The following is a 25,500-nucleotide window of genomic DNA, read 5'->3' as shown; positions in this document are numbered from 1 at the left end:
AGGTGAATTGGCCATGCTAAATTGCCCGTAGTGTTCGGTTAAAAAGGGGTAAATGTAGGGGTATGAGTGGGTTGCGCTTCGGCGGGTTGGTGTGGACTTGTTGGGACGAAGGGCCTGTTTCCACACTGTAATGTAATCTAATCTAAGGATGCTAAAATAAACAAATTTTAAACAAAACAGCATAGAAGCTATAAGCAAATAGGAGAGGTGCTGGCCGAGTGATATTGTCGCTGGGTTGTCAATTTACAGATCCTGGTAATGGTCTAGGTATCCGGATTCCACTCCTACTATGACTGTTTGTGGAATTTCATTTCATTAAGAGTTTGCAAATAAGATTCTCATGATTCCTTTGTCAGTTGTCTGGAGATTAGCACATCTGCTTCACTAATGCCCTTTTGGGAAGAAAACATCTATCTTCGCCTCATCTAGCTCGATGTGACTCCAGACCAAAAGAAATATGATTTACAATTAACTGTCCTCTCAGAAATCTGATCCTCGGATGCTGCCTGACCTGCTGTGCATTTCCAGCACCACTCTAATCTGGACTCTGGTTTCCAGCATCTGCAGCACTCACTTTTGCCGTGATGAAAATACGTTCGACTAACCAGCGACACCCACATCCCGTGAATGAAGGTCATTATGCATTTAGAGTCTGCTCTTACATTCACTCATTATCATGCATATCCATCCACCTGTCTGTCATTTTCCCGCTTTCATCCCATAATCTTTTGTGCCTTTAGGCCCAAGATCTACCTCTCGTTCTTTTCTGAAGACATTCAAATCTTTAGTCTCAATTGCGATCATGCAGACAATTGCGATAGCTCAGAATATGCTGGATGAAAAGAATGACGAGTTGTATTAGTCATGATCTGCCTAAAAATGAAGTGACAGGCGACCTCGTTCCTCAGTGAGTAGTAAGCGTGCAGAAGGGACTGGAAGGGGTCTCACATTAGATATTTCAGAGCACAAATGCTGAATATTTGACAAATGTAACACAGTTAGGTAAGCAAACTTGCAAACAATAGGCATTAGAACTGTAGGAACAAGTAGGGACCTAGATTTGAAGCAGGGTCACTGAAAAAAAATAACAAATCAGTTTTGGAGAATGATTAATGGACAATATCGCTTCTGCTACCAACTGAAATCAACGTTTTTGGCTTGGGACCAAGACCACATACCGTTTTGCAATATTGGGCAATTGCTTATTGACGTGCAGGAATGTAGCAAAATCGAAATTTCATGTCTGAATCTATTTTCCCCAATGAAAAATACAACTTGCTTGGTTTGTGCTCAACCTACAAGTTTGCCAGGTACCATTTGTAATCACGTATCAATTAAAACTTTATGACAATTGCTCAGAACACTACTTTAGAATTTTACTTTTATTTGACAAATGTCAAGTTCTACGCATGATTTCAAAACATAAACGACTGTTCTAACTGGAACAGGAAAGAAAGGAAGGAAATAGGTTACAACCAGATGCAAGGAAACATTGGAACGTTGCTTGAAGCAGATAAGTGAGAGTATAAGGAACAGAAAACATTTAAAGGAAACACATGGGATTGCATATACTGAAAATTGGTTAGCAGACAAGAAACAGAGTGGGACTTTTTCCCCTAAATTGAAGGCCGCAATCAGTGGGAATGAGGACCCCAGCTACTCACAATAAATGTGAACGATTTTGATGAGGAAAGTAATTAGTATCTTAAATTTTGCCAAGGGCACATAGCTTTTAGGAAGTTTCAGCTATTAGGAGGATGCAGAGATGGTATAGTCTGATTTAGACAGGTCGAGTTGGCAGACTAACGCAGTATAATGTGGATAAATGTGATGTTACCCACTTCAGAGGCAAGTCTGCGAAGTCAGAGTTATATTAAAATGTCTCTAAATTGAGAGACATGGGCATTAACTGAGGCCTGCTTGGCATTGTCCACCAGTTGCAGAGAGTAAGTGGGCAAGTGCATTAGAGTGTACAGAAGAGTAACTGTGGACTGACCTTTGTAATTAGAGAATTCGAGTTGAGGAACACGAATATCTTCCGAAACATACATGTACCGCATGGTGAGAGTACATTTGGGAAACTGTGCATAACTGTGCTTTCCATGTCTGAGGGAGGACGTAATTCAAGGAGGGATTGTTGTGATGCTTTACCAAGTTTGTTTTGGCAAAGGTAGGACTGATGCACGAGGAGAGATTGAGTTGGCCAGGATGGAATTCACTGGTATTCGGAAGAATAAGGGGAGAATGCATAGCAACCTAAACATTCTAGCAGCAATAAACAGTTCGGATGCAGGAAGGATGTTCCCGATGGCGATGAAACCCAGAACCAGGGTCGCAGTTGAAAGGTAAGGAATGACCATTATAGAATAAGATGAGGAGAAAATTCTTCACTTAGAATGAGGTGAATCTTCACAGCATCTGGCAATGGAATGTGCTTGTAAATAAAACGGTATGTGCTTTCAAGAAGGATACACTTATTGTGACTAACGGGATCAATTGATATTAAAGTGGGCTAGATGACCTGCGTGATCGTGTTGAATTAGAGAACAGTGTAGAGGGGTAGAGCAGCATAATCCCATTCCCAACTTCTGTGTTTCCATGTTGAAATAGGCTGGCAAACCAATCAATAATGACAGTCGCAAATGTTGATCTCACCAGATTCAACCATGCCCCTCGAAATACACTGAAATAAATAATTAATAATCCACCCATAAAAATTCGTCCTATCAAAGTGGAAAAAAATTTACATTTGCTGGCTAATTATTTGCGTTGCCAAGAAGTTTGACCACTTATTTCACTTAACCTCCTTTCACCTTCGCCTGAGCTTGTTTTCCCCATGACTTTGCATGGTAATTAATATTGGCTAACGTTTTCAATGGACGTATTTAATTATGGCCCAGCCAGCGGTGCCTAAACCTGACAAATGAATAACAAGTAAAGCAAGAAAGACATTAGAATTTTGTGTATACTTCCCATGAAAACGTCATTTTCCTGTAGATAGACTCTTTGCTAACGTTAAATGCATTTGTTCAATGTCTTAAAAAATGCCATGAACAAACTTGTAATAGTTGATGACTTCAGATAGCACTGCCTCAGCAATGTTCGGCATTGGCTGAAAGATAATGAGTTTGCTTATTCATCTCTGCTTGTTTGGGACAACTAGGTTACTAAAATAAATAAAGCAATTAGAGTTTTCAGAACATATACTTCAAGACAAACCTAATTCCTTAATAGGTAACGGAATTGTTTGTAATGATTCCAGTCCACAATTTAGCCAAGAGATTACCTACTCCAAAATAACATTGGTTTTGTAACAGGAGAGGAATCAAAATGAAACTGGATTCTGTGAAATAGCACTAACTGCGCTAGAGTGGGGAAAAATGCATATGCAAGCGGAGATATCCGCTGTAAGGAGTCACCACCACAATTGCTATGAGTATTTAAGATGTTACTACGCTGTCAGCTCAGACAAGATTTGATAAGCCCTTCGATTGCAAGAGCTGAGATGTTATCTGCAGCACACAGAAGCCGAATAATCTAACAATGGATTTTAATCCTAGAAAACTTCTGTTATGTTCACGAGGACAGAGCTGAGATCCAGGCATTTACATATGGCTCATTTGCCAAACTCCATCTGCCACTCCTCAGTCCATTGGCCCAACGGATCAAGATCCCCTTGCGACCTGAGGTAACCTTCTTTGCTGTCCACTACATCTCAAATTTTGGTGTCATCTGCAAACAGACGCACCATACCTCCGATGTTCACACCCAAAGCATTTATGTAAATGAGGAAAAGTAGTGGACCAAATGCAGATCCTTGTTGCACTCCACTGGACACAGGCCTCCAGTCTGTGAAACGACCCTCCACCACTACCTTGGAGCCAGTTCTGTATTCAAATGACGAGTTCCCCCTGGTATTCTTGTTAGAATCTTACACAACTTTATTGAGACTTTCCCCAAACACAATCAAACTCCAGCACCTTTGGCATAAGCGCCAACACTGCATGAGCATTCAAGGCTGCCTTCTGGACCTATTGGCTCGTTTTCTGTGTTCCATCCACACAGTAACACTCTGGAACCCTGTTTGATCCTCGTCTCCTCAGCCTTAAGTAAGTTTCCTTCTTCCGCTTCACAAGATATTCTACGTCCCTTGTCACCCAAGGTTCCTTTGCCCTACTATCCCGTCCTTGCCTCGGTGGGATAAACACATCCAGCTCTATCAGCAAGTTCTTACTAAAACGCCTCCATATTTCCGTTTTGCATTTTGCTGAGAGTATCTATTCCCAATTTATGCACCACCTTGTAGTGTTGTAGTTCCCCTTCAATGATTGCATACTTTCCCATACCGTCTGCTCCTATCCCACTCTTTGACTATAGTGACGTTCAGGGTGTTGTAATCACTATCATTGAAATGCCCCCCCCCCCCAACCAATAGTTCTGACATCTGGCCTGGTTCATTGTCAGCACCAAATCCAAGATGGCGTCCCTTCCCGTCGGACTATCTACATATTGACTCAGGAACCAGTCCAGGGCACACCTGGAAAAAAAAAACTGCTCCATCGAAACTATTTCAACCAAGGTGGTTCCATTCAGTATTACGGAAGTTAAATTCACCCACGACCAAAAAAACTTGTTACCTCTGTACATTTCGAAAATCTGACACCAGTCTGCTCCTCCGTATCTCTGTTGCTCCTGGGGAGGTCTGCAGGAAATCCCAATAGTGAGTGCTGCTCTCCTGTTTCTGACTTCCGTCCATACTGATTCTGTGGACAAACCCTCTTCGATGACGTTCCATTCTGCAGCTGTGATACTATGCCTGATACTGTGCCTGCTTATCAATGCCACTCTCCCACCTCCATTATCTAACCCCATCCCATAACGTTAAAAACACCTAAACCCAGCCACAAGCCAATTCTACCCTTGTGATATCCATGCATCCGTAATGACCACAAGATCACATTTGCAAATGCCGACAATTCTTTAATTTCATCACCCTTATTTCTGAAACAGCTGATTGAAAATAGACACACTTCAACCCATCACACTGACTGCCAATTTGTCCTATACACTGTCTATCGCTCCTCACAGACACTGTACATGCTATATCTGACTTCACAATCGCTACTGCATCCTTAGAGTCGTACCTCCTGCTCCCATCCCGCGACCACTTTAGTGTGAGCTACCCACACCTCCCGTAGACTACTTGCAAACCTCCTGCCCCCGAGGTTGGTGCCCTTCCAGTACAGATGCCACGTGCTCTTCTTGTAACAGTTCCCACCTTCCTGAGAAGATATCCCAATGATCCACAAATCTGAAACCCTCCCTCTGACACAGACTCTGCAGCCACATGTTCACCTGCACCCTCTCCCTGTTCCTAACCTCACTAACCGTTCCACTGGCAGCAATCCTGACGTTACCACTGTGTTTGTCCTCTCTTTTAGCTTCCAAACTACCTCCCTATATTCACTTCTCAGGTGCTCAAACCTTTTCCGAGCTTTGTCTTTGGTACCAAGGCGTACCACGAACTCTGGCTGCTCTCCCTCCGCCTTAAAAATCATGTAAACTCGATTGAAGGCATCCCTGATCTGGGCACCTGGGAGGCAACACATCATCTGGAAGTCCCGTTCTCGACCACAAACTATCCTGTCTGCTCCTCTGACCATAGAATCTCTTACCATTATCGCTTTCCTAGTGTCCTGTAAAACTTTTGTTGTAGTGTGATGGGTGAGGCCAGACCACTTAAAAAAATTCTTTAGTAGGCACACCAGACTTTGCAATTTGTTTCCATGAGTGTGCAGTGAAAATTAGCCGGAGTAGGCTAGCTAGGTTGAGTACTCGATTATAACTCAGACAGAAAATTTGTTCACAAAATTACACAACGAAACACAAAGAACAGAACAAAGAGTCAATACAGAACTCAGTTTACCCAAATTAGACTCAAGTATGCTGTTCTGTATGTACACAACAGTCCCAATAAGCAAACTCCATTTAATAACCAGTATAAATGAAACACAGGTTGAATCTGAAGGGCAGAAAGAGAGAGTCAGAGTTTCCATACAACTCACTATTCAACACCACACCAGTTCAGGACTGGACTAAACTGCTCAGCTGGAGAGCTGACCCCTCCCCTTTCATTATGCAGGTAACGTGTAATACATGACTACTTTGGACTGAAGATGGCTGTATTTTTCCCTCTTCAAAACCCGTTTACAAGTCTAAACACACCTATCCAACATACTAACTGTAAACATGCAAACCTGCACAACAATGTGCAAATTCAGGCCGCGGTGCACTCACCACCAAACGCTTGTGTATCTCGTTCAAGTCTCGATAATGCATTGGCAATCATATTTTTGCCATCAGCCACATGCAAAATTTTCAAATTGAATTGACAGCAAGCTCCATGCTCTAGCATTTGTGTCCTTAATTTTTTCCACAAATTTTATATAGGTCATGATCAGTGTATGTGATTGTCTCAGATGCTTTATAGGCAATATAAACACTGAAGTGTTGTAATGCGAACACCAAGCTTAAAGTCTCTTCCTTCACTGTTGAATATTTAGAATATAGAACATAGAAGAATACAGCGCAGTACAGGCCCTTCGGCCCTCGATGTTGCGCCGATCAAAGCCCATCTAACCTACACTAACCCACTATCCTCCATATACCTATCCAATGCCCGCTTAAATACCCATAAAGAGGGAGAGTCCATCACTGCTACTGGCAGGGCATTCCATGAACTTACGACTCGCTGAGTGAAGAACCTACCCCTAACATCAGTCCTATATCTACATGTTGTTTTAATAAGATCCGGCACTTCCTCCTTCGTCAACCTCTGATCGTCTTGTCCACTCTGAGGCAGTTGTCGACCTTCCTTTCTTCTGTTTGTTACTACTCCAACAAATGTTCAGGCTTGTCTGGTACTCTGACATCTGGCTTTTTCCCAACTCTCCAACGCTGTGATTTTGTGTGGCCCACTTTATTACAATGAAAACACCGGAACTTTTTAACCTTTTTGTGCCACTCGAGGATTTCTCTTTCACCCTGTTGTAAGTTATCCTTATGATCTTCATTGAGATCTACCTTCCCCTATCCACGTGAGGAGTTCTCTTTGCCCCGGTTTCTATCCCTCATGGGCTGAAAATGATTCTAGGAGCCAAACCCTGTTCTGTGAAGCAGCTCATAATCATCAGCCACTTCAGCTGCAAACCATGTGTTTTAATTCTTTGTTCTTCTACATGAGTTCTCAATACTTCCTCACTAATGTTACCTTCATCGTTTAGCTCCAGCCTTTTAAGCTGACTTTTCTTTATAAGTGACTTTTTGAAATTCAAAAGGTCTCACCTTTTCCCCCTCTGCTCTCTTCCCCCCCTCTCTTCTACTGCTCTCTCTTTTCCCCCTCTCTTCTGCTGCTCTCTCTTTTTCTCTTTGTTCTGATGCTCTCCCTTTTTCTCTTTGTTCTGATGCTCTCTCTTTTTCCCTCTCTTCTGCTTTTACTCGGAACTCAAACTGTTTAATTTCTGCTGCCCTTTTCTTATCTCTCGCCTCTAACTCAAGCTTCTTCTTTTGCAATCATACTCTTGCCATCTCCATAGATTCTGATACTTTCTCCAGCAAGTTTAAATGCTGAGCTACTGTAATAATTATCTCTCCTTTCCTCAAAGAGGCAGGCAATTCCAATCCCAGCTTCTCTGTTAATTCCTGCAGCTTGGTCTTATTTACCTTTTGTAAACCTTCCAACGTCGCCGCACCCACATTCAGAAAACTTTTGGCGACTGAAGCGACTATTACTATCCCAAACTTTGTCTTCTCAATCAAACCAGCAACCAAAATAAAGACGCTAGCACCGACCACTCCCTTCCTAAAATCCCGGGAAGAGCCCCCAGTCTGTTATGAAGTAGGCCAGATAACTCAAAACATTCTTAAGCAGCCAGCACAGACAATAATTCTGAAAATTACCTGGAATAAGTAACCTAGAGTGATTACTAGCATTTAAAACAGATAGAAATTTATTCAGCAGTGCACACAATGAAACACAATTAACACTGTAAAAAGAACCCCACAAGATTTCAGTCTATCCAAACTATTCTTAAGTATGCTGTTCCAAATATACACAATAGTCCCAATAAGAAAACTTTCTTTAAAAACCAGTATAAATGTAACACATGCTTACACGTTGAAATTGAAGGTCAGAGAGAGAGAGTGAGAGAGAGTTTCCAAACAGCTCATTGATGAACCACTCACCAGTTCAGAATGTACTAAATTGCTCAGCTAGAGAGCTGATCAATCCCCTTTCATTATACCAGTCACGTCTAAAACGTGGACACTTTGGCCTGAAATCCCATCTGTTTACATGTAATCAAAATACCTCTCAAAATCCTTTTTATCTATGTACCAAACCAGACTGATCAGAGCCAAGACTAGATTATTACACTTCTGAAAAAAAGAACAAGGACAGAATATCCTTTAAAAAAAAACCCACTAGCTTTGTGATAGAAGCATTTTGTAAAGAGTTGAGCGCCATATTGATAAATTTGAATATATTCGTAGGAGTGCAGAATATCCTGAGGTAAGGATTAGGAGTTTGGTCCTTCCGGACAAGTGTTAAGGATTTAGATTGTGATTAGAAGCCTGAATTTGTAAACGTTTTCAATGACACAAAACTTGGAAAAATATATTCATTGTGAGAAAAGTTAAGAACCTTTGAAGGACATCGACACATTGGTGGATTTAGCTGATAGGCAGTAGATATATTTCAATGAAGAAAAGTTTGTGGTGATCCATTTGTCAGAAAATAAGTGGAAGATCCAGTAACATAAATGATACAAGTTCCAGGTGTGTAAGAATATAGGAACATGGTTGCAGATGTGTGCAGGTCACTGAAATTTACAGGACAGGTCCAGGGAGCATTCCATAATGCAAACAATGGAATCGGAGTTACAAGTCAGGGTAATGCATGAAAGAGCATAGCGGTGATGTTGAACGTGATTCAGGCAATTTCGAAACTTCTATTGTAGCATTGTGTACACTTGTGAGTGCCATCTTAAATGATGGATTTGAAACATTTGCAAGAGTGGGAAAGAGGTTCACAAGAATACTTCGAGAGATGAGAAACTTTGGTTTTACGGTTAGATTGAAGGATTTGGGGTTATTCCACCTGGAGCCAAGAATGCTCAAAAAATACCTGACAGATTTTCAAAATCACGAACGAGCTGGATATATAAGAACAATATGCACCCTCTCGCATTAGAAGGAGGAACAAGGTGCCATAGATTCCAAATATCTTGTAAATCAAACAAGCAAATACAGAAACGATGATCAGAAAGGAATGATGGTATCCCAGTGGCATTGTCGATGGACTGTCAGTTCAGAGAATCTGGTGATGTTCCAGGGACCCGGATTTCACTCCAAAACTTGCTCTTAGTGCAAATTCAATTCCGTAAAAGTCTGCAATTAAGACTCTCATAATGGCCGTGATTGTGTTGTCGGTTGTCCAGAACTGAATGCATCTGGTTCACTAATGTACTTTTGGCAAGGAAACATCTATATTTACCACGTCTGCCTACATGCGACTCCATACAATTAGAAATATAATTAACCCTTAACTGGCATCTAGATAATTAGGGATGACCAATACACGCTCGACTAGCCAGCGACGCTTTCATCCTGTGAATGAAGGCACTTAGAGTCTGCTCTTCCCTGGTTCAACATGCATCTCTCAGTACAGCTTCTGCCTATATCCCGCACCCTTTTGTACCTTCAGCCCCATAAGCTATGTTTAGTTACCTGAAGCATTGAATGAATTAGTCTCCAGTGCCATTTTGCTCTGCACGATCCAGATGAAGAAGTGTAAATTTGCATTAGTTGCAATCAGTCTAAAAAAGGATTAACATCGAACGTTATTTTTTCAATGAGTAGTTAGCGTGCAGAAAGCACTGTAAAGGGGTTTCACATAAGACATTTAAGAGCTTAAAGAATACACAATTAACGACATTTAAGAAACAAGGGTACGAGGGATTGCAGAGGCCAGGCAGAAGTACTGCAGGAAGAAGTAAACAACTCGAGTTCAAGCAAGGTCACATGAGATTTTGTTTTCCCCCAGTTTTGTTTAGTGCGCTCTTCAACTTCGGCAGCAAACTGAAATCAAGCATCTTGCCTAGAGATCAACATCACATGAGAATTCTGGATTAGTATGCTGGAAGAGCACAGCAGTTCAGGCAGCATCCAAGTAGCTTCTTGTTTGGATGCTGCCTGAACTGCTGTGCTCTTCCAGCACCACTAATCCAGAATCTGGTTTCCAGCCTCTGCCGTCATTGTTTTTACCTCGTTTTTATCACATGAGAATTGCAATTTTTGGTTATTGCTCAGGCTATGTGCAGTAATGCTGAGAAATCGAAATTTCACCTGTGAACCTAATCATCCCAAAGAAAAGCAAAAGATGATTGTTTTATGATTAACCTGGAGGTTCTCCAGGTACCATATGCCCGGTATCACTTAGAAATTAAAACTTGGAAAACATTGCCCAGAACATTTTAAAAAATATTTTACTTCTTTTGAACAAATGTCTAATTTTATAAGATTTCGAAACATAAACGACATTTCATACTGGAACTTCCAAAACAATTTTTGAAATTCAAGGGTTCTCACTTTTTCTTTCTCTGCTCTCTTACCCCCCCCCTTCCATTTCTCTCTCTTGACCCCTCTCTTATGCTGCTCTTTCTTTTTCTCTTTGTTCTGAATCGTTCTCTTCTCCTCTCTCTTTTGCTTCTAATCGTAACTCAAACTGTTTAATTTCTGCTGCCCTTTTCTTACCTCTCACCTCTAACTCAAGCTTCTTCATTTGTAGTTGTGTTGTTACCATCTCCATAGATTATGATGCTTTCTCCAGCAAGTTTAAATGCTGAGCTACTGTAGTAGCACTCTCCATTCCTCAAAGAAGCAGGCAGTTCCAATTTCTCTTCCATGCTAATTCCTGCAGCTTGGTCTTATTCACATCTTCTAAACCTTCCAAAATCACCGCATCCACATCCAGAAAACTTTTGGCGACGGAAAGTTCAATACTATCCCAAATATTCTCTCTCTCACCAAACCAACACCCTAAAAAGACACTGGCAACGGTCACTTGCTGTTGAAAATCCCGCAAAGAGCCCCCAGTCTGATAAGGAGTAGGCCAGACCACTCAAAACATTCCTAAGCAGCCAGCCCAGACCACAACTTTGCAATTTGTGTCATTAAGTGTGCAGTGAAAATTCCTTGGAATAAGTTATCCAGGGTGACTACTAGAATTTAAAACAGGTAGAAATTTATTCACAAAATTACACAACGAAACACAAATAACAGAATAAAGAACTACTACACATTTCAGTCTATCCAAACTAGACATAGTATGCTGTTCCGGATATACACAATAGTCCCAATAAACAAACTACATTTAAAAAAACAGTGTAAATGCAACACGTGCTTACAAGTTGAAGTTGAATGACAGAAAGAGAGAGAGAGAGAGAGAGAGTTTCCACAGAGCTCATTGATGAACCTCTCACCACTTCAGCGTGTAATAAATTCCTCAGCTAGAGAGCTGATCTGTCCCCTTTCAATCTAAAAGTCGCGTCTAAAACATGACCACTTTGGCCTGAACTCCGACCTGTTTACATATAAATAAAAGGCCGTTCAAAATCCTTTTCATCTATGTACTACAGCAGACTGATTGGAGCCCAGCCTGGATTATTACCTTACTTATAAAAAAAGAATAGAGTATCCTTGAGACAAGGAACTGCCTTTTCTATTAAAAAAGACTAGCATTGTGACAGAAGGATTTTGTACAGATGTGAGCGCCATATTGATTGATACATTTGATTACTTTCATGAGAGTGCAGAATATCCTCTGGTAAGTGTCGGGATCTTGGTCGTTCCAGACATGTGTTAGGGATTTTGATTTTGCTCAGAAGCCTGGATTTTTAAACGTTTTCAATGGCACAATACTTGGGGGAGAAAAAATGTACATTGTGAGTAGAAGAATGGAGAACCCTTGAAGGATATCGGCAAATTAGAGGATTTACCTGATAAGCAGTGGGTATATTTCAAGGAAGAAAAGTGTGTGGTGATCCATTTGGTCACAAGATAAGCGAAAAATCCAATAACATAGAGGATATAATTTCCAGGTGTGTAAAAGTGTACAGGGACATGATTGAATAAGCATGCAGGTCACTGAAGTTGGCAGGATAGTTACAGAGAGAAATGCATAATGCAAACAATGGCATCAGAGTTACAAATAGGGGTACTATGTAAAAGAACAAAGATGTCGAACTCGATTCAGGCAATTGTGAAACTTCTGTTGTAACATTGTGTACAGTTGTGAATGCCATATTAAATGATGGATTTGAAACATTTGCAAAAGTGCAAAAGAGTGCTTCAGGAGATGGGAAACCTCAGTTTTGTGGTTAGATTGAAGAATTTGGAGCTATTCCACTTGGAGCCAAGAAGGCTCAGAAAATACCTTTCAGAGGTTTTCAAAATCACAAAAGGGCTGGATAGAGGAAATACGACCAATGTGCACCCTCTCGCAATAGAAGGAGGAACAAGGTGCCACAGATTCAAAACATATTTCAAAATACCCAAAGAAAGACAGAAATTATGAGCAGAAAGGAATTGCGATAGCCCAGCGGCATTATAGATGAACTGTCAATTCAGAGAATCTGGTAATGCTCCAGGCACCCGGGTTTCACTCCAAAAATTGGTCTTAGTGCAAGTTCAATTCCGTAAAAGTCTGTAATTAAGACTCTCATAATGGCCGTGATTGTGTTGTCGGTTGTCCAGAATTGAATGCATCTGGATCACTAATGTCCTTTTGGCAAGAAAACATCTATCATTACCTTGTCTGTCTACATACGACTCCACACAATTAGAAATATAATTAACCCTTAACTGGCATCTAGATGATTAGGGATGATAAATAAACGCTCGACTAGCCCAGCTACGCTTTAATCCTGTAAATGAAGGCCATTATGCACTTAAAGTCTGTTCTTCCCTGGTTCAATATGCACCTCTCAGTACAGCTCCTGCCTTTATCCCGCACCCTTTTGTACCTTCAGCCCCATAAGCTGTGTTTAGTTACTTTCTGAAACATTGAATGAATTAGTCTCCAGTGCCATTTTGCAGAAAATGACAAAAACTCATTACAATCCAGATGAAGAAGTGTCAATTTGTATTAATTGTAGTCAGCCTAAAAAAAAATTGGAAGTTATTTCTTCAGTGAGTAGTTAGTGTTCAGAAAGCTCAGGAAAGGGGTTTCACATGAGCCATTGAAGAGCATAAAGAATACTCATTCAACGAAATTTGAGAACCAAGAATACGAGGTATTGCAGACGTTAGGCATGAGAGCTGCAGGAAGAAGTCAACATTTTCGAGTTCAGGCAAGGTCACATGAGTGTTTCTTTTCCAGTTTTGTTTAGTGAGCAATTCAACTTCGGCAGCAAACTGAAATCCAACTTTTTGCATCGAGAACAACATAACATGAGACTTGCAATTTTTGACAATTGCTTGGCTATGTGCAGTAATGCTGAAAAATCGAAATTTCACCTGTGTACCTAACCATCCCAAAGAAACGCAAAAGATTATTGTTTTATGGTTGACGTGGAGGTTCTCTTACATATTAAAACTTGGAAAATATTGTCCAGAATATGATTTTTTTTTGGAATTTTACTCCTCTTCAACTCATGTCTCGTTTCATAAGATTTCGGAAAATAAATGACATTTCAAACTGGAACAGGAAACAAGGGAAGGAAGTAAAAGTCTACCAGATACGAGCAATAGCTGCAACTCTAAAGTAGATAATCCAGAAAATAGGGAATAAATGCTTTTTTAAAAAGGAAATACGTCGAAATGGGTGTACAGAACACATTTTATTGGACAGGAAACAGAGTGGGGGATTTCTATTTTGCTGAATTATAGGCCGTGAGCAAGATGAAAGTGGACACAAGCTATTCACACCATACGTCAATGATTTACTGAGGAAAGTAAATGTAGGTTCACAAAGTTTGCCGAAGGCACATAGCTTTTTCGAAGGTTCAGCTGTGAGTTGGAGGCAGTGATGCTGTCATGTGATTTGCACAGGACGCATAAGTGGGCCAATGCAGCATAATTTTGATAAATATGATTTTACACAGTTTAGTAGCGAAATTGGGATGCGAGGTTTATATTAGAATGGTTATAAATTAGGAGAAGGGGACAGTTAACTGTTCTTCTTGTCCTGGTCCACCGATTGTGGAAAATAACAGTGCTGGTGTTTTCGTATGTAAAGAAGATTAACTGTGCAACGATTTTCGTAATGAGAGACTTCGAGTTCAGGAACACGGATGTCAGACTAAAAAGATGTAGGGCCTTTGTGATGACACGTCTGGGAAACTGCACATAACTGTGGTTTCCATATTGGAGGAAGAACGTTATTGCAAAGGAGGGAGTGCTGCGATGCTGTCCCAAGTTGACTCTTAGGAAAGTAGGACTGATGTGTGAGGACAGATTGAGTTGGCTAAGATCGAATACACTGGCATTCAGAGACAATGCAAATGCAAACAGCATCAAACAGTTTGGACACCGGAAGGTTCTTACTGGTGGGGATGGAGCCCTGAACCAGGGTCGTAATTTAAGGGTGCGGGGTGCACATTGCAGAAATGAGACGTGGAGAAAAGTCTTCGCCCAGAGTGAGGTGAATATTTAGAGCTTCATGCCGCAGAAAGTTGTTGAAAATAATACGTTGCCTGCTTTGAAAAAGAAGGTAGATACAGATTGTGTTACTAAAGTGAGGTGGATTAGGATTAAGCTTGACGTCCAGCGCGATCAACTTCTATGTTTCCATTGTGAAAGGTGCTTGCTAACCAATCAATTAGTACAGAAATAAATTTCTGTAGTCATATACATCCCTGGTAGAATGTTATAATAAATAATAACAAGCCAGTGTAAACAAAACAAATAATATTCTTCTTCTCAAAGAAGATAAAATCAGGTTTTCCAAGCAGCTAGTTTCATCGGCAAGGATTTTAACAACCCATTACCACACATCTTCTCCAGAGCTTGTTTTCCTGCAACCTTTGCATTCGTATTAATATTTGCAACTCACTCAATGGAATGGACTCACTGAATAGATTGTTAATGACCTCATTGAATAGCAGAACCATGTCGGTGGACTCAATGGTACACAGTGATAAAACAGGCCCCTTGACTTCTACCACTTTCTCCGGAATGCCACTAATGCAAGGAGGAGTTTTGCGAAACCATCACTCACATTGTTCGTCATAATGTTGTCTGCACTATGGTGGCTCTGAGCGCTATCAAGCAACGCTAAACTGATGTAAGTCACAGAAACACTTAGCTCGATGCGATGTTGTGAGGAATTCACACAGGATTGTGTGAAATGTTAAAAGACATTGCCCAGCAGGCAATCATGATGTGGCATATTGTGTGCGTATATGAATGATGATGTTTGCAATGCCTGCTTGATTGTCACAGTATCATCATTTACCAGGACTATGGCGTCACCTGCAATTATTGCCCACCACGAATTGCAAATTGAAACTTTGGCAATAAACTGAGTTCCTGAACTTCTGCGATACATGGGCGTTGTGACACATAAGGTGTGGCTTGATAACTCAGTGGTTAGCGCTGCTGCCTCACAGCTTCAAGGACCCTGGCTCGATTCTCGCCTCGGGTGACTGTCTGTGTGGAGTTTCCCTGTGTCTGCGTTGGTTTCCTCTGGTTGCTCTGGTTTCCTTACACAGTCCAAAGATGTGCAGGTTATGTGAATTGGCCATGCTAAATTGCCCATAGTTTTCAGCAGCATGTCGGTTAAGTGAATTAGTCAACAGTAGAGGAATAGGTTTGGATGGGGTACTCTTGACTGGGTTGGTATGAAATTGTTGTGCCGAAGGGCCTGTTCCAACACAGTCGAGATTCTATAAAGTGTTGTTAATGAGGTCCACTATTTCTACAGAAAGGCAGTGAAACAAGAGCCAATGTATTTCCAACATGCATTCTTTCCCTAAGGGAAATGTCAGTTTATCCATTAACTATAGTTATTCAAGAAGGAATATCCCACAAACAAGAGCAATTCGGAATGGGCAATAAGTTGTGGCCCAGCCAACACGCCGATATCCAACAAGTGAATAATGAGTCAAAAAAGACAGATGTCGGAATGTAATGTGTACTTGCCAGGAGAAATTTATTTCCCAGTACATAGATGGTTTGTTAGTATTAAATTGATGTGACAACATCTTCAGAAAATAGTACAAACAAAAATGTGATTTATTTTTCATATCACGTTTCCAATAATTTACCAGTTAACTTAATTTACTAGTTAATCATTGTCTGAAAGATAACGGGTTTTACGTCTGCCTCTGATTGATTGGGACAAATATATCTCCAAAACACACAAAGCAACTTACTTGTACAGAATACATAGTTCAAGACAAGCCTAATTCTTCACTAAGGAATTGAATCGAATGCTCTGAGTCCACGTGGCAGCTTAGTCAAGACATTGCTCAGGCCTGAAATAATATTGGTTTTGCCACATTAAAGGCATAAAACTGAAACAGGACACTGTGAATGCAGCACAAAGTGCACGGGACTGGGGTAAAACCTATGTGCAAGCGGAGATATCCTCTGCAACGAGTTACCACCACATCTGAAATGGGTCAGTTAAAATGCTGATAATCTTTCAGATTAGGGGAGACTTGAGAGGACCCTCAAGTGCAAGATCAGAGATAACATGTGCAGCACACAAAAGCTGGAAGTTCCAACAATGAATTCTAATCCTCCAAAAATTCTATTAAGTTCATGATAATAAAGCAGAGATCCAGGAATTTACAGATAGCTCACATGTTACTTTGACTATCACACTGTCACTATGGACAAAAATGAACTCTTCCCATGTGAATCACAATAACAAGAGATAGGAGCAACATTATGTCATTCGGTCCCTGAAGCATGCTCCACCATTCAATAGTATTATGGATCATTCAACCATCCTCAAGTCAGATTTGTTATTGTTTTAGCTGGTTTGGAGAAATTGTGTATCTCAGTGCGAGGTTCTGGAAGGAGGTTTGCTCTCTGAGCTGGAAGGATCATTTTCAGATGTTTCGTCACCACACTAGGTAACATTTTCAGTGAGTCTCCGCATGAAGCACTGGTAGTGTGGCCCGCTGTCTATTCATATATTTGAGTTTACTTGGGTTGGTGATGTCATCTCCTGTGGTGACAACATATCCCATGGTGATATCATTTCCTGTTCTTTTTCTCAGGGGGTGGTAAATGGGATCTAAGTCAATGTGTTTGTTGATAGAGTTCCGGTTGGAATGCCATGCTCCCAGGAATTCTCGTGCATGTCTCTTTTTGGGTTGTCCTAGGATGGATGTATTGTCCCAGTCAAAGTGGTGACATTTGTCATACGTCTACAAGGATATTAATGAGAGTGGGTCATGTCGTTTTGTGTCTAGTTGATGTTCATGTATCCTGGTGACTAGTTTTCTGCCTATTTGTCCAAAATAGTATTTGTTACAGTCCTTGCAAGGTGTTTTGCAAATGATATTAGTTTTTCTTGTTGTCTGTATAGGGTCTTTCAAGTTCATTAGCTGCTGTTGTAGTGTGTTGGTAGGTTTGTGGGCTAACATGATGCCAATTAGTCTGAGTAGTCTGCCAGTCATTTCCGAGATGTTTTTGATGGAGGGAAGAGTGGGTCGGGTTTCTGGACGTGTTTTGTCTGCTTGTTTGATTTTGTTGCTCAGAAATCGGTGGACTGTGTTCATTGGGTACCCGCTCTTTTTGAATACACTGGACAGGTGATTTTCCTCTGCTCTGCGGAGTTTCTCTGTGCAGCAGTGTGTGTAGTGGTTCGTTGAAAGAATGTTCTAATGCAGTTTCATTTATTGCTGTTGTGGCTATTGCTTCTGTAGTTAAATATTTGGTCTGTATATACTGTTTTCCTGTAGACGCTGGTTTGAAGTTCCCCATTGGGTGTTCACTCTTCAGCGAATGGCAGTTTGTTGTTGTTTTCCTCCCCTTTAGTGGATTTTATGCCAGTCAGGGGATTAATGATGGTCTTGAAATTTTCCGCTCATTTGTTTCATTTAGTGATGACAAAGGTTTCGTCCACGTCGCAGACCCAAAGTTGGGTTGGATGGTTGGCAGAGCTGTTTGTTCGAGTCTCTGCATTACTGCTTCTGCCAAGACCCCTCAATATTGGAGATCCCATGGTTGTTCTGTTGGTGTGTCTGTAGTTTCTGTTTTTGAAGATGAAGTGAATCGTTAAGCACAGGTCCTTATTGTTCTCTCATTATTGTTGATTCGTCTGCTGATCAATAATTTATCTATGATTGCTGTAATCGCATGCATATAATGTACGATCTCAGCTGTCTTTGGAAATGATTTCCCTGATGCGGAACGCTCTGAGGGAAGAAATGTATGTTTATTTTTGTCTTAAATTGTTGTCCCTGTTTTCAGAGTAAATCCTGTCTGATCTTAAACTCACACACGAGGGGAAACGTCCTCTCAGTAGTTACTCTCTTTAACACTTCGATGAAATATTTCGATAAAATCACCTTCCATTTGAAAGACAATAATGAGTATAGTCCCAACCTAATTACCTTTCGCTCATGAAGTAATCCGCCTTTCACTCCTGGATCACTATGATGAGTGTTGTCTGCCTTCTATGCAATTGTAAAAATGCTCAGACTACTGAAACGTGGTTGCATCAGCGTCTTGCACATTTGAATTTAGTCTTTCCCTACTCAAACTCAACCCCCTTTAAACTTGGACCAGTATTGCATAAGTTTTGAAGTTTGCCTGCTGATTCTGTGGCTAATTGTCTGTGTTCCATGCAGAATTGTGCTCGTGTCCGTTTCTGTTTTAGCCTTTTGCAGACTTTCTGAATTTAACTAGCATTTTGTTCTGTGTTTCTCCCTTCCAACATTTATAACGCCATATTTTTGCCATACTATCCTTCATTTGCCAACGTTGTGTTCACTAACTTAACCTATCACTGCTGCTCCATAAACTGTTTGCAACCCATTCAAAACCTGTCTTTCGACCTGGTGATTGTATCATTGCACATATGGGCGCAGGACATGTGATTTCCACCTTGAAGTCATTCAAATATTTTGTAAATAGTTTTAGTCCTATAACTCTTGCCAATGTAAGCTCAGCTGTCATTCCTTGACATTCTGAGGAAAGAAACCTTTATTTCAAACATGTAGGTTCTTGTCTAGAGCCCATTGTCTTACCACATCAATTACATATCACACGACCTGTAACTCCGTGGGTTCTTTCCATATGACGTAATCTTTGCTGAGGTAACTTGTCGAAAATGTTTTTTAAAGTAGTAATAAAACATATCTTGAGATTGCCCTCTGTCCACTCATTTAGAAACTTCGTCAGAACCATCCAATGAATTAGACAACCAAGATTTGCTTTCATTACACCTTGCCGATACTCTTTGAAGGGATTATGATTTTCTGAATGTGCCCTCATGATTTCTTCTACAATTGATTCTCCAACATTTTTCCAACTAAAGACGTCAGGCTCATCAATCCACAGTAACACACTTTTATGCCTCCCTCCTTTTCAGCGACCAATTTACTTTTTACCTTTGATAGGTAGCTGTACATTGTTTGAAGGACACTGCTCGTTGCCAGAGGTAGCAGCACACCCTGTGTGTGACATCCCCTCTCTCAGTTACATATACTGTGAGTACCTGCTTGAAGAACACGGGTGGCAGCGAGAGCACTGTCGAATACTCTTCGCGTAGCTATCCCTTAATATGGGGGAGGCACGGAATATTCTATGCGTGAAACGAATCCTCTTCCAGTGAGATGACCTGACACAAACTTTGTGGAGACTTCTCTGTTGGTGACATAAACTGATACGATATCTGTGTGAAGAGATTAGTCTTTTAATACATCTGCATGTGGCAGTGTGCATGTATACATTGCGGGTGTGCATTCTTGTGTGTACTAATGAGTGTGAATGTGCATGTGCATATGAGCATTTATATGAGTGGAGACTGTATATATTTATATTTTTCTGTAACAGGGATAGAATGCCTGTGCACAAAAGAGTATATGTGTAAGTATGTGTTCCACAAGTTTGAATTAATTACGTGTGAGCTTAATATGTGAATACACGGTGAGTCTGAATGTATTATGTACTCATTTCTGAAGAGTGAACAAACCTCTCTTTGACATAATAATGGAACAGCAATCAAGAATTTATCACATCACTCACTATTAACTGCGTCTTTCGCTGATTCACTATGGAGGGAAAAGTGTCACTTTCCTTCTGCCAACTTTACAAGACTAGAGTTGAAGTATATGCTAACACTTCGGTCTGAGATATGTGAATGGGATTGCGAATGACCTACCCTCCTGCATTCTAATATTATTGCAAGATTAACTGGTCTGACCTTCACCTATCTCCATTTTTCTAACTTGTTTCATATTGGTTTTGATTTTCAAAGTTACAATTGTGGAAGTCAGTTGCGGAATGTATCAAACTTTGTCGGATAATAATCATTGAATGGAATCTCTCTATCGTCACCTTCTTCAACATTATCAGTACAAATGAAGTTCTCCTGCTTTCAGAAAAAAAAGACAAGTTGCAAAAGACAAAGGGATGGAAGAAATGGAAAATCATAGTTGAATGTTGTCTTCACAAAGAAGGGCAAGAATAGCGTCCAAACATAATTAAAACACAGGGTGTAGGACGAAGAAGGAGTTGAGTAAATCACCATTAGGGCGGACATGATGTTGGCGATATCAGTGGGAGTGTTGATGGATAAATATTTAACATCGACCATCTACATCACAGAACGAGAATGGTCCACAAGTTATGAATGTTCGTTCATAAAGTTTTATAAAGCGTGGAAGGGTGGATCAGGTAGAAAAAAAAAACAAGCAGGAAATTATAGATAGAACATAGAACATAGAACAATACAGCACAGAACAGGCCCTTCGGCCCACGATGTTGTGCCGCACTTCTATCCTAGATTAAGCACCCATCCATGTACCTATCCAAATGCCACTTAAAGGTCGCCAATGAATCTGACTCTACCACTCCCTCGGGCAGCGCATTCCATGCCCCCACCACTCTCTGGGTAAAGAACCCACCCCTGACATCTCCCCTATACCTTCCACCCTTCACCTTAAAGGTGTTAGTGAGACATAAATAACCAGCAAAATGTTGCAGTCCATTATCTAATATGTAATATCCACGTAGTTACAAAACGTAAAGGATGCGCAGGAAGGACACCGGACCCAAAAAGTTAACCCTGATTTCTGATCACAGATTCTACCAGACCTGCTGAGCTTTTCCAGCAATTTTTTTTGGTTCTTATTTACAGCATTTGTCGTCCTTCCTGTTTTCATGGGGCTTTAAGAATACAATATCGGAAATTTAGGTCTACGATTTGGAGAAATGTTTTCATGAGCGATTACTCACCCTGGGGAATACCTGCTGACGAAAGTTGTTCAGGTCATTCATTGAATGTTTCAATAAAGTCATATTGTCATGATGGCGAAAGGGGTCAAACGATATGGGAGAAAGCGATAACAGTCTCCAGAGTTTGCGATCAGTTGTCAGTACGTCGAACATGGGAGCTGACTGGATGTGCCAAATGGTCTATTCATGATCTTTTTCTCTTTCATATATATACATGTATTTCTTTGTTTCTATCTTCTTGTTTTTTTTTGCCGGGTAAAAATGTGAAGTTAATTCTCCAGTGTAGACAGAAACAGGCATCCTTATTTTATGAGAAAAGCAAGGTCGGCCAAGTTCACTGTGGCTCTGAAAGTTGGCCTGGCAAGGTGAATATTAAACTCAGTAGCCCGTGTGGCATAGACCATCAGCTGCGAACCTCTCTTAATAGGTAAATATTCATGCTGGTGCCGTTGGACACGAAGTATTTAGTTATGGGCTTCCTTTTCCCACGAACATGAAATAGAAATAGTGCGTATGTTTCTCTTTGGGTGGACGACAACGACTGGACGGTGTTCACAAACGAGACTGAGGGGGTAGATCCGATTTGGAACATATTTCCGAAGCATTGTGTGGATTTTGGATGGAGTGGCACGAGTGACAACGTTGCCCCTTTCACAAGGTTATGATGGGGGAGAAAATGAAGACTGCAGTGTGCTGGAGTTCACAGTTCAGATTGTGGTGTTGGAAAAACACACAGAAGGCCAGGCGGTATCCGAGAAGCAGGGGCATTGACGTTTCGGACATCATCCCTTCATCAGGAACTGTTACAATGCCCTTTTCTTTTAGAGGGCGTCACAATGGCAGAGGTTCCAATATGCTTGGAAATATCTACTTCATAAAGCTTTTAAATGTTTTATTTTTAAATATAGTTACACAATGAAAGGAGAGTGACTAATTCTCCAAGTTCAGGGTTTGGTTTGGTTTGGTTTGGTTTTAGCCAGCTGCTGGCCGACTTCTGGCCGGGAACCCAGAGAAGCTGCTCGGGATCCAATTGAATAGCTCCATGTTGTTCCTCTCTCACTCAGAAATCTCTCTACTGTAAGATTACGTTTTTGATTTTATCTTTTTTTTTGCCGAGTTTTTTCTTTAAATGGGAATATTGCAAGTATTTGGAACAGCATTAATTAAGTTGTGATAGAGTCGATTGGGTTTTCAGTAAAATTATCTCATTCCAAGTTCGGTTCTCTTCCGTTCACAATTTATTCATATGCCTGAATGAATCCTGTTTTTTTTTGAAAAACTGAGTGGTTGGGACAGCTGCATCTCTCGTGGAATATCTATTCTACACCTGTTTAAAACAAATAGAGGAGTGAGGGTCTGGTTGAGCTTCTTGAAATGTTTTGAGGGGGTCTGGCCTTCGCCATAACAGTTGGCTGTGGGGCCTGGGTTTACTTGTTGGATTGGAAGGGAAGGCGGGGAAGAGAATGCAGAATATGTTGCCTGAGGTCAACGTTGATCTCGGTTTTTCAATTGCTCCTGGGTTGGCACAGCTGATGATGTGCTTTATACCGTGTGCAATTGAACTTGCTTGCACTTGTGAAAACATGCCACTGCATCCCTATCCAGTTTGACAACACCTTTGCCCATTTATTTTAATTCACTAGCTCTGATGCGTCATATGCAAGCCACTAGTTTCCTTTCTTTGCAATGTCCTGTATGGCACAATTCAAGTGCTGCTCTCAGTCAGAGGAACAGCCAGAAAACTATTGCCTCCAAACGTTGTGGGATTGTTCGAAATCTCTTATGCAGATGGGAGTCTTAACAACTCTGCTGATGTTTGGTGAGTATGTTTGTTTTCATTCCCCATTTAAGGATTTTTGTTTGCATTTATAATGAAACCTTGGCGGAAAGAATGAGATTCCGTAACTTCTTTCTCGGTTCTCACTCTGCTTTCAACACTGCAATCCTGTTGTATCCCTTGGGGTTTCTCCCTCTGTTTAATTCCCCCTCAGCACTTGCAGATCTGATCATCCTGGTCGACTTCTTCCATGGGTTACTCAACTTGTCAGTCACGTTAAAACCTACACAAGTTTGCACAATACCTAAAGTTCTCATCATATCACCATGATTATGGCAATTCTCCTCTTGAGATCTGTCATCTGCCTAACAAGTCCATAGATATTCTATCCATACCTCAGTATCCGTACCATGCAAATATCTCTTTGCTTCTCGCCTTTCTGACTGTTGATTTGTTGAAGTTTTGTGCACCTTCCTCACATAAACAATTTCAATTTAAATTCGTGCCACTCTGGTCTTGTTGGAAATTCAGTGGACTAATATAACTTTGTCTCTTGAAAGAAAACCAAAGTTCAAATACACAAAACAAATGTCTTAACATTTTGTTCTTAAGTCAAATCAGACAGTATCAAAAGCAATATGAGAAAGTGGATTTCAAATGAAAATGTAGTCGTGTATTAGGAAAGTTTAAATGCAATGTTGAAATTTGAATTTTGCAACATTTCTGTAAATCAAGAATTGACAAATTAAGAATTACAGTAAACTTGCTGCGTGACGCACAAGTTGATATCCGCCTGATAGGTGCTGAAAGTATACTTCCAAGTAAATATATAAGAAATAGGATCATGGACAGCTTTTCAGCATAATTAGCTTTCACCTCTATTCAGTAAGGTTATGACTTAATGAAACATACCTGCTGTCCGACTTGGATGTGTTCTCACTAGAAGGATTAGTTAGGTTCCAAATTAGCAATCAATTGAACGCAATCATGAATAAAGACACACATATCCCTTAGTTGGAAGATTTCCAGAGATTTACAGCCATTAAAGTTGAGACATGCTTCCTCACCTCCACCTTTAATTGCACAATCGCATGCTGAACTTTGCTGCCCTTGGTTAGATATTCAATCACGAGAGAGAGCTAGAATGTTTTGGCACCGCAAGAAGCCACTCCAGAATGCTTTATGCATAAGTAACGTCACCGGTCATTTTTCAAATGATCAATTCGAAAGTTTTGTTCCTGCTGAACGTTTAGTTCTCAACCAAGTATTGTCTCACAGAAGCCAACAGAGTAGAACTGCTCTGATATCCTTTAAAATCAAATACATTCCTCCATTTTCAAGAACAATAGAATAGCAATGGCTTTGTGGTCTCTACAGTGATCTGCATACATTCAACAGGACACTGGCACGGCAACTCAATGGTTAGTGCTGCTGTCTCTCAGCACAACCGTTCGTTTCTAGCCTTGGGTGACTTATGGTGTGGAGTTCCTCCATACATTCTCCCTGCGTCTGCACGGGTTTCCCTCCGGGTGCTCCGGTTTCCTCCTACTGTCCAAAGGTATGTAGGTCAGGTGAATTGGCCATCCTAAATTGCCCATCGTGCTAGGTGCATTAGTCAGAGGTAAAATAGGTCTGGGTGGGTTCTTTGCGGAGGGTTCGTGTGGACTGGTTCAGACAAAGGGTCTGCTTCCACACTGTAGGAAATCTATTCTAAACTATCTCTTCTGCGTTTACCTGCCATTTTTCTCTGAATAACTTGAACATTCATTTTTCTTTCTCATTAGTTGATTAATTACACAACTGCAGCTTATGCACACGGACAGATAGCTGACAAATCGTATTTTATCGCCCATACTACAGAATTTCAATTCTCTTCACTCACTAAACATAATGCATCATCTATGTGCAACAATGTTGGAATTCCAATAGCGTCTGTTGTATGAGGAATATATTTCTTATGCTTTCTTTTTCTGCACACCGCACCTCTCACTCAAAATATGATATTTAATATTAAACAGGCCACATATTTTTTCATGTTATTTTTCTTTGTGATGCTTCAGTACAACGCAACTGCCAGTGTGATTATATTCAATTGCATACCTCTCTCTCTTTCTTGCTTTATGTTCTCTGCCACCTCCTCCTCCTCCTTCCTAATTGCGTAATTGATTTTGATTGCTTATAATTTGTTAACCGTTTAAAGCATTTTCTCATTTTATAACAGCTCTTATAACGTTTTGTTAGCTTTC

The 25,500-nt window shown here is 40.7% G+C and overlaps 1 protein-coding gene across 1 annotated transcript in view; it reads left to right on the top strand.

The window, feature by feature from the left end:
* The first annotated feature begins 2,076 nt into the window (after positions 1-2,076).
* LOC140470913 (immunoglobulin superfamily member 1-like) overlaps positions 2,077-25,500 on the top strand; it is a 43,446-nt gene continuing 20,022 nt past the window's right edge. The window contains exons 1-2 of the mRNA XM_072566853.1: positions 2,077-2,345; positions 23,121-23,296. Of these exons, the coding sequence (XP_072422954.1) occupies positions 23,164-23,296 (133 nt within the window). The 5' untranslated portion in view covers positions 2,077-2,345; positions 23,121-23,163. The remainder of the gene's footprint in view (positions 2,346-23,120; positions 23,297-25,500) is intronic.

The sequence above is a fragment of the Chiloscyllium punctatum genome, chromosome 52 (assembly GCF_047496795.1).
Source record: "Chiloscyllium punctatum isolate Juve2018m chromosome 52, sChiPun1.3, whole genome shotgun sequence".
In the NCBI taxonomy this organism is placed as follows: Eukaryota; Metazoa; Chordata; class Chondrichthyes; order Orectolobiformes; family Hemiscylliidae; genus Chiloscyllium; species Chiloscyllium punctatum.
Note: the sequence above shows the minus strand (reverse complement) of the source record. Positions and strands in the feature narration are given on the sequence as shown.